Source organism: Salminus brasiliensis, chromosome 2 (genome assembly GCF_030463535.1).
Source record: "Salminus brasiliensis chromosome 2, fSalBra1.hap2, whole genome shotgun sequence".
Classification (NCBI taxonomy): Eukaryota; Metazoa; Chordata; class Actinopteri; order Characiformes; family Bryconidae; genus Salminus; species Salminus brasiliensis.
This window is the reverse complement of record NC_132879.1, coordinates 11,606,214-11,619,376: the sequence shown is the minus strand read 5'-3', so window position 1 is coordinate 11,619,376 and position 13,163 is coordinate 11,606,214. Positions and strand designations below refer to the sequence as shown.

At 40.8% G+C, this 13,163-nt stretch overlaps 1 protein-coding gene and 1 long non-coding RNA gene across 9 annotated transcripts in view; one reads left to right on the top strand and one right to left on the bottom strand.

Moving 5' to 3' along the window:
* LOC140544233 (uncharacterized) overlaps positions 1-1,247 on the top strand; it is a 69,755-nt gene extending 68,508 nt beyond the window's left edge. Inside the window, exon 5 of the long non-coding RNA XR_011978230.1 lies at positions 160-1,247. This is a non-coding gene — a long non-coding RNA (uncharacterized lncRNA). The remainder of the gene's footprint in view (positions 1-159) is intronic.
* Positions 1-13,163, bottom strand: part of LOC140544167 (collagen alpha-1(XIV) chain-like) — a 103,393-nt gene that overhangs the window by 55,380 nt on the left and 34,850 nt on the right. For all 8 annotated transcript variants that reach the window (XM_072667575.1, XM_072667583.1, XM_072667591.1 and 5 more), the window contains 9 exons: positions 12,997-13,161; positions 10,780-10,941; positions 9,093-9,247; positions 8,076-8,205; positions 3,271-3,416; positions 2,987-3,116; positions 1,232-1,371; positions 397-523; positions 134-273 (listed from right to left, as the gene is read on the bottom strand). In XM_072667575.1, the coding sequence (XP_072523676.1) occupies positions 134-273; positions 397-523; positions 1,232-1,371; positions 2,987-3,116; positions 3,271-3,416; positions 8,076-8,205; positions 9,093-9,247; positions 10,780-10,941; positions 12,997-13,161 (1,295 nt within the window). The remainder of the gene's footprint in view (positions 1-133; positions 274-396; positions 524-1,231; positions 1,372-2,986; positions 3,117-3,270; positions 3,417-8,075; positions 8,206-9,092; positions 9,248-10,779; positions 10,942-12,996; positions 13,162-13,163) is intronic.

The following is a 13,163-nucleotide window of genomic DNA, read 5'->3' as shown; positions in this document are numbered from 1 at the left end:
GAAGAGAAAGAGAGACAGCGAGAAAGAAAGAGAATGACACCAAGAGTTATGTTTGTGTGCAAGTGTGTAGTGTTGATTCTGTAGAAGTTAAGGCAGGTGTGTGTGTGTGTGTGTCTGTATGTGGTTGCAGTACCTCTTTGGTCTCTCCTCCTCCCACAGAGGTCCAGGATAGTTTGTACAGGGCGACGTCAGATGCTGCATGCTGCCAGCTCACTCTGAAACGGTCTGTGGATACATCACTGCTCTTCAAACTCTGCGGCGCTGGAACCGCTCCTACAACACACAACAGGAAAGGTTCCGCTTACCGTACATCTTTTCTCAAAAGTGATGAAGCAGCTGCTGACATGAAACCCATGTGCAGGGTCTGTGTGTGTGCACGAAAGTGGTTATTCTCACTAGTTGTGAAGCTGTCGGTAACAGAGTCGGCCTGTCCTTCATCATAGATGGCAAATATGGCCACAGTGTATTCAGTCAAAGAGGTAAGGTTGCTTAGCAACAATGTTGTAACGCGCCCCACTTCAACCTAAGGGCAGATAAAGTAAAAAAAAAGCTGTAAAAACTGTCACAACAAACTGTCACAAGATGAGCTCCCCCCTGTAACACCCTCGTCTCCCCTAAAAAAAATACACACTCTGTTAATAAATTTACTTTTTGATAATCAATTTTCCCTCCGTCAATCAATTTACCCTGTTAATCAATCTGCCTTGTTAATCAAATCACCTCTTTTAATCTATATATATATCATCTTAATCAAAATACCCTGTAAATCACATTACCCTGTCAATTAATATATCATGTCAATCAATTACCCTGTTAATCAATTTATAATTAGTAAATAAATTTCCACTCTGTTACTCAATTAATTTACTCTCTGTTAATCAAGATACTGTTAATGAATATACCTCTGTTCACCAATTCACTCTCTGTTCATCAATTTACCCTGTTAATTAATTCACCCTCTGTAAATCAATATACTATGTTAATCAATTTACCCTGTAAATCACATAATCATGTTAATCAATATATCATGTTAATCAATTACTCTGTTTATCACTTTACTCTGTTAATCAATTCACCCTCTGTAAATCAGTACAACCCCTGATTTATGTGTATGTGTGTATGAATTTATGATGTGTGTGAGGGTTTCAGCTACAGATAGGAGAAACCGAATCCCACGTCTGACTGTTCTTCATCAGTGCTTCCTCAGCACAGCCGCCACAGCCGCCTTTACCTCGTTGGTCTGAACTCCGTCCGTCTTCACGTACATGATCCGGTAGCCGTTCACTTTACGAGACGCTGCCTCCCAGGTGAGCTTTGCCGAGCTGTGAGACACATCAGTGATCCGCAGATTACGGGCAGGAGTGAGAGGAACTGGAGCGAGAAAGAGAGAGAGAGAACTTTTCACACCCAACCAAATGTCTGACAAAGAACCCACTTTAATTTGGTTGCTCTCAATTATAACATTCTAATTAAAAAGGTGATATTTCCACAATTCTTTTTACAATTTTAATCAAGAGCAAACCCTTTTTAACATTCACAGCATAAAAGACACATTCATCCTCCAGGAATCATATTTTCCCATCTTAGGCATAAAATCCTTATTAATAGTATCCTTTTTTTCAGACATAAAAAGCCATAGTCACAGGTGGTGAATTTCATTCTAAAATGGCCATAGTTCTTAATGTGGTCAAGTGCCTCACCTAGCACATGTGCCAATCAATGTGAAATATCATTTTCTTTGTATTAATAGTCACAATGTTATGAAAATCATTGTTTTCTATGACAGGGTTGTTGGGTTGAGCAGTGTACAGCGAAATGTGTCCTCTGCATTTAACCCATCTGGTAGTGAACACACACACACACACACACACACACACACACACACACACACACACACACACACACACACACACACACACACCCACCCAGAGCGGTGGGCAGCCAACTCCAGCGCCCGGGGAGCAGAGAGGGTAAAGGGCCTTGCTCAAGGGCCCAACAGTGGCAGCTTGCCGAGCCCGGGAATCGAACCCACAACCCTGTTATCGACAGCCCAGAGCTCTAACCGCTGAGCCACCACTGCCCCATATAGGTCACTATCAAACACTCATAATGCATCACAAAATGTAGCGTACAGACAATATATGCATGCAATGTGCTCCTGTCTTACTACTGATGAAGAGTCTTATAGAAAGTCTTATAGAAAGGTCTGATCATTTGATGGCATTTTGGCAACACTGGACAGTTATTTGTAGTCACAGAAGATCTCTACGAAATAAGGAGAGACCGAAATACTAAAAACTGACGGTCTAAAATTGCCACCTTGTTCTGGCTACTGCACTACTGTAGATCTCCAAATCGAGGGGGACTTTCCCCACTGGCTCGTCACACCAACTCTCCTCAGCTCAGGACATAAAAGTAAGCTAATGGGCTCTTTTTGCTGAAGGGCGGGACTTTATCCATAAACAGATGCCATGTTGAGCGATATAAGAACTCTTGTGGCTGGTATCCCAGAGCGGCTGGAATAGCTCAAGATGTATACAATACTATATATATTGCAACACTGACATCAGTGCCTTTTTCTAGGACTTAAAGGCCGTTGTGCAACAAGCAAACACAAGTCTTGCTGCTTAAGAATCATTACTTTAATGTGCCCAAAGATTCTGGGGAGATTTGAATCCTCCAAGTGCTGGGTAACCTTGCAGAGAGTATGTAGTTCTGCTGTATACCTGTACACAGTTCTGCTGCTGGAAAAGCGAATGAGCAGTGATGCTGCATTACTTATAAAGGTAAGCTAGTTTTTATATGTATGTATAGTTAAACTTCTGTCACTGCTGCAAGTTGAATCTTATTTATTGACTTTTCTGATGGCATAGGTTCATGTGTCCTATCATAAAACTGCATTAATTACATACCTTGAAAACATTTTGTTGTGCCACAAAACTCCATACATTCTAAAATTTCCTTCTTAATCTATAATAACACTTACGTGTTGTCTCCTGTCCAGTCCTGGGGTCACTGGCTTCATCTCCATACATGGCATAGACAGTGACTGTGTACTCAGTTGCAGGAGTTAGACCCTCCAGCTCTATCTCAGTTACAGTGTCTGCAACTTTAACCTACACACACACATACGCACACACACACATACACACATGTGTATGTGCAATTGATGTGACACTCTTTTCATATCTGGAGATAATAAACTCAAACATGATTCTATTCTTGATTCCTAAAGTAGGTCTAAAATCAGTACTAGAGCTTCTCTCTCACCTCCTTCTCGTCTGCTACATCGGCCTCAGTCAGCGGAGCGTACAGGATCATGTACCCAGAAGCCCCTTCTGCAACTCCCCAGCGCACACGCATGCTGCTGTGTGTGATGTCATACAGCTCCAGATTATTCACCATGGGCAAGGCCACTGAAAACATGCATACACAAACACACACACACATACACACACACACACACACAAATAGAGACAAGTGAGAAAGATATACAGTCACTGGCCACTTTATCAGAAATACACCTTGCAGGTCATTTGTTGATGCATAGGTTGTGTTAAACAGCTTCTAGGCTTTCATCAGTGGTCAGGTTCTGACCACAGATCCCCCTGGGTCTGAACATTGTTGGGTGATAGATCACTCTGAACCTAGGGCATGTGTTAAACCCCAGCTACACTGTTATACCTGATAACACCACACACATTCCATTAACACTATAAAGTCAGTATCACTGCTATGCTAAGAATGGACCACTACCCAATTAATATCTGGACAACAGTAGTCCTATGGGCTGAAACTGACCAATGTTGAATGGTGTAGAGAGGAAGGTCACAGTTAGGAATTGTAAATCTATACAGCTGGAGCGCATTCTCGGTCTTAACCCCAGACGTCAGCCACTTGATCTCCTTAGCTCCTGAAATCTCATGTGAAGCATTGCTCTTTGTATTTATGTCAGTTTAGGAGCGTGAACTGTTCATGTGAATGTTGCATATAAGTCAGATTAAAAGATAGGGTGACCAGCTTTTGGTGGAAAATCATCTTTTGGGCCTCTGTTCCTGCTGTGTGAAAGTAACCTAATTGACCAGAAAATCCTGCAGAAGAACACCTGCTCGGCAGTCCAAGATCTGAAGTTACAGCACATTCGGGATATGCAGCATGACAATGATCTGAAGCACAAGAGCAAATTCATCACTGAACAGCTCAAAAGAAACACAATTAAGGTGGAGGTGAGTGGCCTGACCTGAAGACTAACTCACGTAGACACTGTGGCAGAACTTAAACAGGCAGTTCATGCCCGAAAGGCTTTCACTGCACATGAATTAGAACAATTCTGCAAAAAAGTCCTCTACAGCGCTGTGTAGGACTGATATCCGGTCATTTATCTATTGTCTATCATGTAGCCAGACAAATCAGACACTAGTGACTGGAAAAACAAAGTCCTCAAGCTCAGCTGCAGCTTTAGAGGATTTTTTTTTTTAGTCCGTCCACCACTCTATCAGTCTGTTTGTCTGCAGGGGGACCATACACACACACACACACACACACACACACACCTGTTCTTTCTCTCTAGTTCCATTAACTTTCACATAAGGTCAGTTAGAATCACAGCCATCTATCAGCCTTGTGTGTGTGTGCATTAATAAGAAACCAGGGACTAGGGTATTAATCCTGCTAATATATTTGATCCCTGCTGAATTCTCTCTGTCTGAAACACAGCAATGGGGTTAAATGGACTGGGGGCTGAAGTTTGGTCCCCTCACTGCATATTTTAGACTAAAATACCTGAATACAGTCAAAGGTACACACACAGAAGAGCCACAAACACATTAACAACAGTGACAGAGGACTGTCTATTTATAGATCACAGGGGTTTAAAGTTATTAATAAGCAGACCCTCATGTGTTTTGTTGAGTTATGTTGAGTTCAGACTGCTTAGGATTTTTTTTTGTGCCTAACAGTTTGTTTGCTATATTGTCTGATATGAAAACATATAAATAATTGTCAAGTTACATAAATATTTTACATTTAGTTGACGCTCTTATCCAGAGCGACTTACAAAGTTACTCGTATTACAGAGGTGGGTCAGTGGAGTGTTAGAAGTCTTGCCCAAGGACTCTTATTGGTGTAGCACAGCACAGTCACCCAGACCGGGAATCGAAACCCCAGTCTCCCACATGATGTGGTAGCTCAGTGGCAGGTTATGGTGTTATCTGTTGTGCCACACCAACCATTTGAACTACTCCTGGGTGTGGTGGTGCATTACAAAATAAAAAACACAATGCTAGAATAAGAAAATTAGTAAAAAATGGAACAGGGTCAACATGTGCAAACAAATGGTCAAGTGCAAAGCAGCAGAGATACCCCACAGTGATCTGCTATGTCCCATGACTTCCCCCTCCCATGGGGGTCTTTGATCCTTCATGTCTTACGTTATTTCCTTTTTGTCTCTGTCTTTTACTAATTACTAATTATGTAAAGCTGCTTTGTGACGACAACAGTTGTAAAAGGCGCTATACAAATAAATTTGACTTGAGTTGACTTGACTTGACATGACTTAATAGGTGCCAGACTCAATCCATGCATACTAGCAACCGAGTTCAAGCGAGATATTGTCAGGAAACAGAGTAGCTTTCTTGCAGCAAAATCATTCCAAATTAAAACAGAAGCTGAGCATGAAACATCCTGTTCAACAAAAGTTGTGAGATCGTCAGCAAGCTGATGCCAGAATTTAAGAACAGCCAGACAGCACCAAACTAGGTGCATAAAAGTGCCAAATTCCTCTGAGTAGCAATGATTGCAGGTAGGAGTTTGAGTCAAGTGCATATAATATTGTTTTAATGATGTTCAATAATACCTATGTAAACATTTCTGGTGCATCATTTTGTGATCTGGGGTCTCAGAAGGAAGTAATATCACACACCATGCCCTGCTCAAGAAAATGTAGGTCTATGGACCAAACTGAGCATATTCTGAGCTCTGTATATGATGTTATATATTTATATGAATTATAAACACTAGACGCTGAACAGACTTGCTCAGTGGGTGATAATAATCTTAAGCAATGGGTGTTCCTTTAACGTAGAGTTCCATGGCACCCCATATGCCTGAAAGGTCGACCCTCAATTGTAAAAGTGTGAAAAAAAAGGTGCCAGGTAGCTCAAAATGCCATCTTAAGTCTTAAAAAGATGACATTGGAATATTGGAATCCAGCTGAACTGATCAGCTGACCAAAAAGTAAAAGACATATAGTAGACATAAAGGCATATCGTTTCAAATTTGGGACTGCTTATGATCAAGTTATAGCACACATGGCAGAGAGGTGGGTTCACACTATGAGGCAGATGATACAGGGCTGGGCAATATATGACAATATGTCATCATTATCATAATAAATTACTTTGAAATGCACTTTTTTCGGCACATTGGAGCTGGCTTTCAAATTTCTAGGACACTTGCCAATTATATGTCTCATAAAAATACTTTCAGACAACAGTCATTGCTGTTAAACTGTCAAATTAAAACTGCAACAAGAAACTGATTCAATGTCAGCTTTCAATATTCCTCATTATCCTGAATAAAAAGAATAATATACTATTGTAAACATCTACTAAACATCTACAATATACTATTGTAAACATCTTCACTGTTACACTGTTAACTCAAAGGGCCCAGCCCATTCCCTTCCTCTATACTCTACTCCCTTTCTATGCTGCTGTGGTCGTTTACGATCTGACACTTAACATTTAAGTGAACTGATACACAAACATGAGCAGATTCTACACCCCATTGGAAGGCAGCTCCCTTCTTCAGTGTTTTCCTGAATTAAGCCCACGATATATCTGGAAGACTCAACATTGAAGTCTGGCATTCTCCTCCAAGCTCACTTTACATGATTTCACAGGATTTTACTCCCAATCTTGAATATAATATGAATGCCAGAATGTGCACCAAGCAGCCTATATCTCCCACCATACTACACCTTCAATCACACTAATGCCCACCTAACCTCAGTCCTTTTTAGCTCCAACCACTGACTATATCTTATCCTCATGGCTACCCTCAGCACACAGCCTCTGGATCCAAATTCAACCAGCACAGATGAGCATAAACTTTACTAGAGGTAAACGTATGTCCATATACTCAAGCACCTAGCAACCGCAGCATCAGCGGGTTTGAAACCATGGCTTTGTCTGAAGGCAGTGCGAGAACAAACAGAAGCAGATAGCAGTCTTGTGTTGAACCAAACTGGAGTATCTCAGATTACAACTGATCACATTAGGTCATGATTATTTAGACTCAGCCATTCAGCTAAATAGGCTAACGTTAGCATATCTGGTATGCACTGATTGTGGCATAACCGAAGGATGCTGGATGAGCTGGTATCCCACTCGCTATTAGCGATATGTAGTCCATATTGCAATGATGTCTTCAATTATTTAAATATTTCACATCAACTGTAAGTATCTCACATCACATGTTATATCTCATCTATTTACAACATGTCAGCTAAGCACTCACCAGGCAATACTGTACACTAGTCAATGCTGTACTCTTTTTACAATATATTTCAGATGTATTATTTCCAGAATGTTTGAAATAAAATTTTTTTGTTATGCGATTGAAGAAGTGTTCAACAAAGCCAAATATGCTTCATTTTGCCACTATTTTATTTCCTTTTTGCAGCTGTGTATACTTTTCTCAAGGGGCTTCACAAGCAGCACAGTGGGACGATAATTAATAATTAATTAATTTGTTTGCTTTGGAAATATAATTATACACAATAGTGAATTTTATGATTCACAATTACAATTAGTAATTTAAGGAAGCCTCTTAGATAATTTTGGGGGTCTCCAAAAGACAGTAGGACAATAGGAGAGTCATGTGTCTAAAGAATCAGTTCACCCCCTGTGAGCTGCAAGGCAATAATCAGCTCCTAACCAAGAGGACACATAAAAACCTCCCAGGTCACGCTACATGAGAAACATGAGAAACATGAGAAAGACCTGTAGACTAGACTGGTTATTACCCAGCAGAGGAACCATTAAAGCAGTGGTGTGTCACAGCAGGTCACTCACGTGTGGTCTCCTTTCCTCTTAACGCTTCACTGGCAGAATTACTGTAGACAGCAAACACAGCCACCTCATACTCAGTCAGAGAGTTGAGATACTGCAGCACAACGGAGTTCTCATCACCATTCACTACAACCTGCAGATACAGATAATACACACACACAGCATGCGGTGAACACGTACAGTACACACAAAGACACACGTACACTAGAGCCTGAGCAATAAATCACTGGCCAATTACTCAGCCAATATTAAGGCCACAGAGATTTAATTGCACTCAGACTCTTAACCAATCTGGACAAGCGAAATTAGAACAGAGGGTTTATCTTATACTTTGTCACTAAATCGACACAAACTAGGTTACACACATCTGAGCTGCGTGCGGCTCATATTGTAATATCTATTTTGCTATGTGTAAAATCAGGATATCATATGTGTAACCCAGATTATATTGTTTTGTGGTTATGATGTCTTTCCACTCTGTAGGATCTGGGCTTAACATACACTATACTGGGCCATACTTCTTAATCATTGAATTCAGGTATTTCATTCAGCATCACTGCCACAGTTGTATAACATTAAGCACCTAGCCATGCAGTCTGCCTTTACACACTTGTGAAGAGAATCTATAAAACTAAATCATAAAACTTCTTCCCTTTGAGATATTCCACCATTAACTGTATATAACATTATTATTATTATTACTATATATAATATTAGAATAAACCCAAATAAACATAAAGCCAGTGGTCAGTGAGAGTGTCTACCTGTAAAACTCTATATAACATTAGAATAAACCCAAATAAACATAAAGTCAGTGGTCAGTGAGAGTGTCTACCTGTAAAACTTTATATAACATTAGAATAAACCCTAATAAACATAAAGTCAGTGGTCAGCTGATTTACTTTAATGAGTAGTAAGCATGTAACAGCACACAAAGACATATGCATGCATATAGTTCACACACACACACACACACACACACACACACACACACACATGTGCATGCATTCCTTCACACACCTCATCTGGCTGGGCTCTAGAGGCGTAGTATACCACTCTGTACTTCTCCACAGTGCCAGGGGCGTGAGTCCAGGATACCCGGAAACTCCTGGCTGTGACCTCTGAGGTGACAAGGTCACGGGGTGCAGCCGGCGCTGTTGCTGGGCCGGATTCTCCTACGTGTATGCAGAAATGTGAGAGTTACAGATGGATTACACACACACATACATATCAGCTGGTAGGTAAAGTGTATGGTTGTTACCATTCCAGATTAATATTGTAAAGTTCTGTGTTTAAAATCGATATTTCATATTTAATTATGAATATTTTAGTGTCTATTAGGCTCTTTGTTAGACTAATAGATGTACGACACACTAATACTCTGAGGTACATACTGTACACTTATCCTAGTAGTGCAGTTTAGTTAGTACAGCAAAAATTAACATACTAACATGTTTACCCCCTAAAAGGCCTATTGATCACTGGCAGGCCAAAAGTGTTATTACAAACTTCTATTACCAAAGAATAGCCCCACCAGTTTTTACAGGAGTCCCTCTACACCTTAGTGTGTAATATGCCTTGGTGAGTTAAGGGGTTAATCCATTTAGTACTAAGAGGAAGTGGGGAAGCTTTGCTATGCCAAAATACACTGTTCTCCTGCCACTGTCATCACTGCACTTGCATTGTTGTCAACTATTTTTTTTTTGAGTAGCTCTCCCATTTTTGTTTCGCATTACAATGTGAGACAATATTATCCACCGAAACCATGTTCATAATTCATGTTAATAATGCTACTAATTAGTACACAATTGGGACACACCCATTATCTTTTTTAATACCAGTGCCGATACTGAAATATTGAGTGTTGGCAGACACAGATACAGGTTAAATGTTTATTATTATTAGAATATAACCTTTATTACTATTACTATTATTAATAATAATAATAATAATAATAAAGTATTCCATTTACAAAGCACTTATCTCTAAACCAAGGACACCCCACATCAACATTTCTTCTTTAAGAGCTACTAAGCTTTAAAATGAGCTGTGAGTGTGTGCCTCTTCCAGGATAGATGGTTGTGCAGATGGTTGGTGGCTTGCTAATATCTAATCGATGATTGAGCAGTTTAGAGTTTTCTAATTTGAGTCAGATCTTAACATAGGACTAAATTTGAGACTCACCCCAGTCTGTAATACAGACACTGGTGAAGTCACTTATATACACTAGTGAGTAGAAGGTTTAGGCACCTATTCACATGATTTAAATGCATCTATCTAAACAATAAGCGAGTTCTTGCTTGTAAAAACTCCAGATCTTGTTAAAACTCTTCTGCAGGTAAACATAAACATAAACATAAACATAAAAAGGAACAAGAATTTCTCATATAGAAGAAAATAGTTGAGATCTTGTGAGCTACTTTAAAGAACACAGCTGGGTTCCAGATTTCTCCTGGACGCCCCCAGCCAGCACAGCGTAGATGTGTTCAATCCCATCAGCAGCTCACCTGCTTTACCATCATTAAGCACTGATTTACCTAACCAGGGTTAAAGGCTTACAGTTGCTTTGCATGTTTGTTCAGTTATGTTTATGTTTATCAGCTGCTCCAATGACTCATCACTGAAAATAATTAGTAGATTACTCAATTAGTAACATAGTAGACAGTCTTTATTGACTGCCCTTATCAAGTGTAATCAGTGTGCTGACCTCTGATGTCCTTGTAGAGCTGCTCCACCCGCCCACACACCGTTCGGGTCAGCCCCTCAACTATCGAGCTCATCACACTGAAGTCAGCCACGTTATACACATGGGTGTCCTCTGGGGGAGAGGCGATCGCCTTCAGCTCGTTCTCATCAGCATTCTTCACACCTACACACACACACACAAACACACACACACAAAGACTCGAAATGGACACTGATCTAAAAGCCAATCAGAAAGCCTCAGATCAATATCTTCAGTTGTATGAAAAGAGCTACAGCACTGCAGTTCAGTGCTTCGACTGCTCCAATACACCTCATTCAAGAAGTGAAGAATCTGATAGCTGAGCCATTTAATCACGCGCTGCTGATAAATATTTCACAAAGCAGGACTTCTCAGTTAGATGGATAATTTAAAGCCTATGTTGAATCTGGTTCAGTGGGAGAAGAACAAACGAACACTGCTTTTGGATAATTTTGCACAGTGGCTTTTTAAGCTATCTAATTTTACCTCGTTTTCTACCCAATTTAAAATGCCAATTACCCAATCCCCATTCACGTGAACTACTCCATCACTAGCAACGCCCCTATAAGATATGTTATAAACAGTACATTACATGGTACGTGAACAGTCGTTTGTCATAGTTGACATGTGGCAGAAATGGTCAGGTGCGAAGACCTGATCAAGAACCAGAACCTTTTTTAAATACCCCAATTTAGCTGAGCAAATTAACCCACCCACTCACTTGGAGGGTGAGGACGAGCACATGCATTCTTTAAAACATGTGAAGTCAGCCACTGCCTCTTTTTTAACTGTCACCAATGCAGCCTCACTAGGCAACCAATGCACTTGGAGGAAAGTGCTGGATCCTCAGCTCTGAGACATCAGCCTACAGACGCCTGTGCCAGCCAGCATCACACTGGGAGTGATAAGAGACTCACAATCCTCAAGCCATGGTGTCAGCGCCTTAGTCAGCCGAGCCACTCGGAGCCAGACACATTTGAGAAGAACCAAATCATTAGGCCCAGACAACTGGGTCAGAGTACCTCCAAATCGGCAAGGCTTTGAGAAGAACCAAATCATTAGGCCCAGACAACTGGGTCAGAGCACCTCCAAATCGGCAAGGCTTGAGGGGCTGCTGGTTAGCAGGGGTGAATGGATGCTGACAATCTGTCAATCGGTCTGAGAGGGGACAAACCACAAATCAGTGCCCAAGGCTCATGGATTCTTGAGGCAATGAAGGTTATCCCCTCTAATCTGAACCGACAGAAATGCTACTGTGGCACGTTTCAGAAATGTTTAATGATGGTTACTGAGGGAATGTGTCACAACACACAATGTCATGCCCATGCTTATGTGGGGCAATGTACCTGTAAACATGTCAGAGTGCCCATGCTAACCCCTGTCTGCCGTTGGACGTACCTATAATGGAATTCTGAGAGTTGGAATAAAGTGGTCTGGCCTAACTTAGAAGACTTAAAGGATCTGCTGGTGTTCTTATCTTGGTACTAGATACCACAGAGCACCTTCAGAGGTCTTGTAGTGGGTGGTACTACTGTTTGGGTGGCATGCAAGAACCAAAATCTTATTAAGCAGGTGACCATAATGTTCGGGCTAATTAGTGTATTTCAATGACTTTCCAAATCCCAAACCCTCCTTTTCCCAAAACAGCTCTTAAAAAGAGTGTTTTGTATTTTCCATTTTCTGTGTTGTCCATATTCATGATTATTTCCTGATTGACAGCCTCTGCATAACAGACCAGTCTGAAGAGCACAGCAACACAGAATATGAACTACAGTTATTTGAATATACAGATAACTGAACTCTAAATAAAAAATTTAAAATGTTCCTTTGAGCAATGCCATAGAAGAACCACTTTTAGTTCCATGAAGAAATACACAATATGGACAAAAGTATTGGGACACCTACTGATTCATTGTTTCATCTTAAATCAAAGGTATCCTACTTTTCTTGGAGTAACTTTATATACTGTCCATGGATGAAGGCTTTCTACTAGATTTAGTAGCATTGCTGTGAGCATCTGATTGTATTCAGTGACAAGAGCATAAATGAGGTTAGGATGGTGAATGATCATCATCCCACCTCATCCCCAACTCCCCAACTCATCCCAAAAGTCTTGGATGGAGCACCATCATTCCAAATTTCACTGCTCCCCAGCTCAATGCTGTACGTGTACTGTGTGGAGGCGCAATGGAGGGGTACCGATGGCAAACAGCTCTATCCCCGCCTCCCTCAGGCTCCGAGCAGGGCTCTGGACATCATCCTGAGATTTCCCATCTGTGATCAATACTCCGATTTTCGGAACACCTGTCCTGGATCCAGACTCAGGCTTAAAGCTGTTCTCCAAAATATACATCAAAGCAAGACCT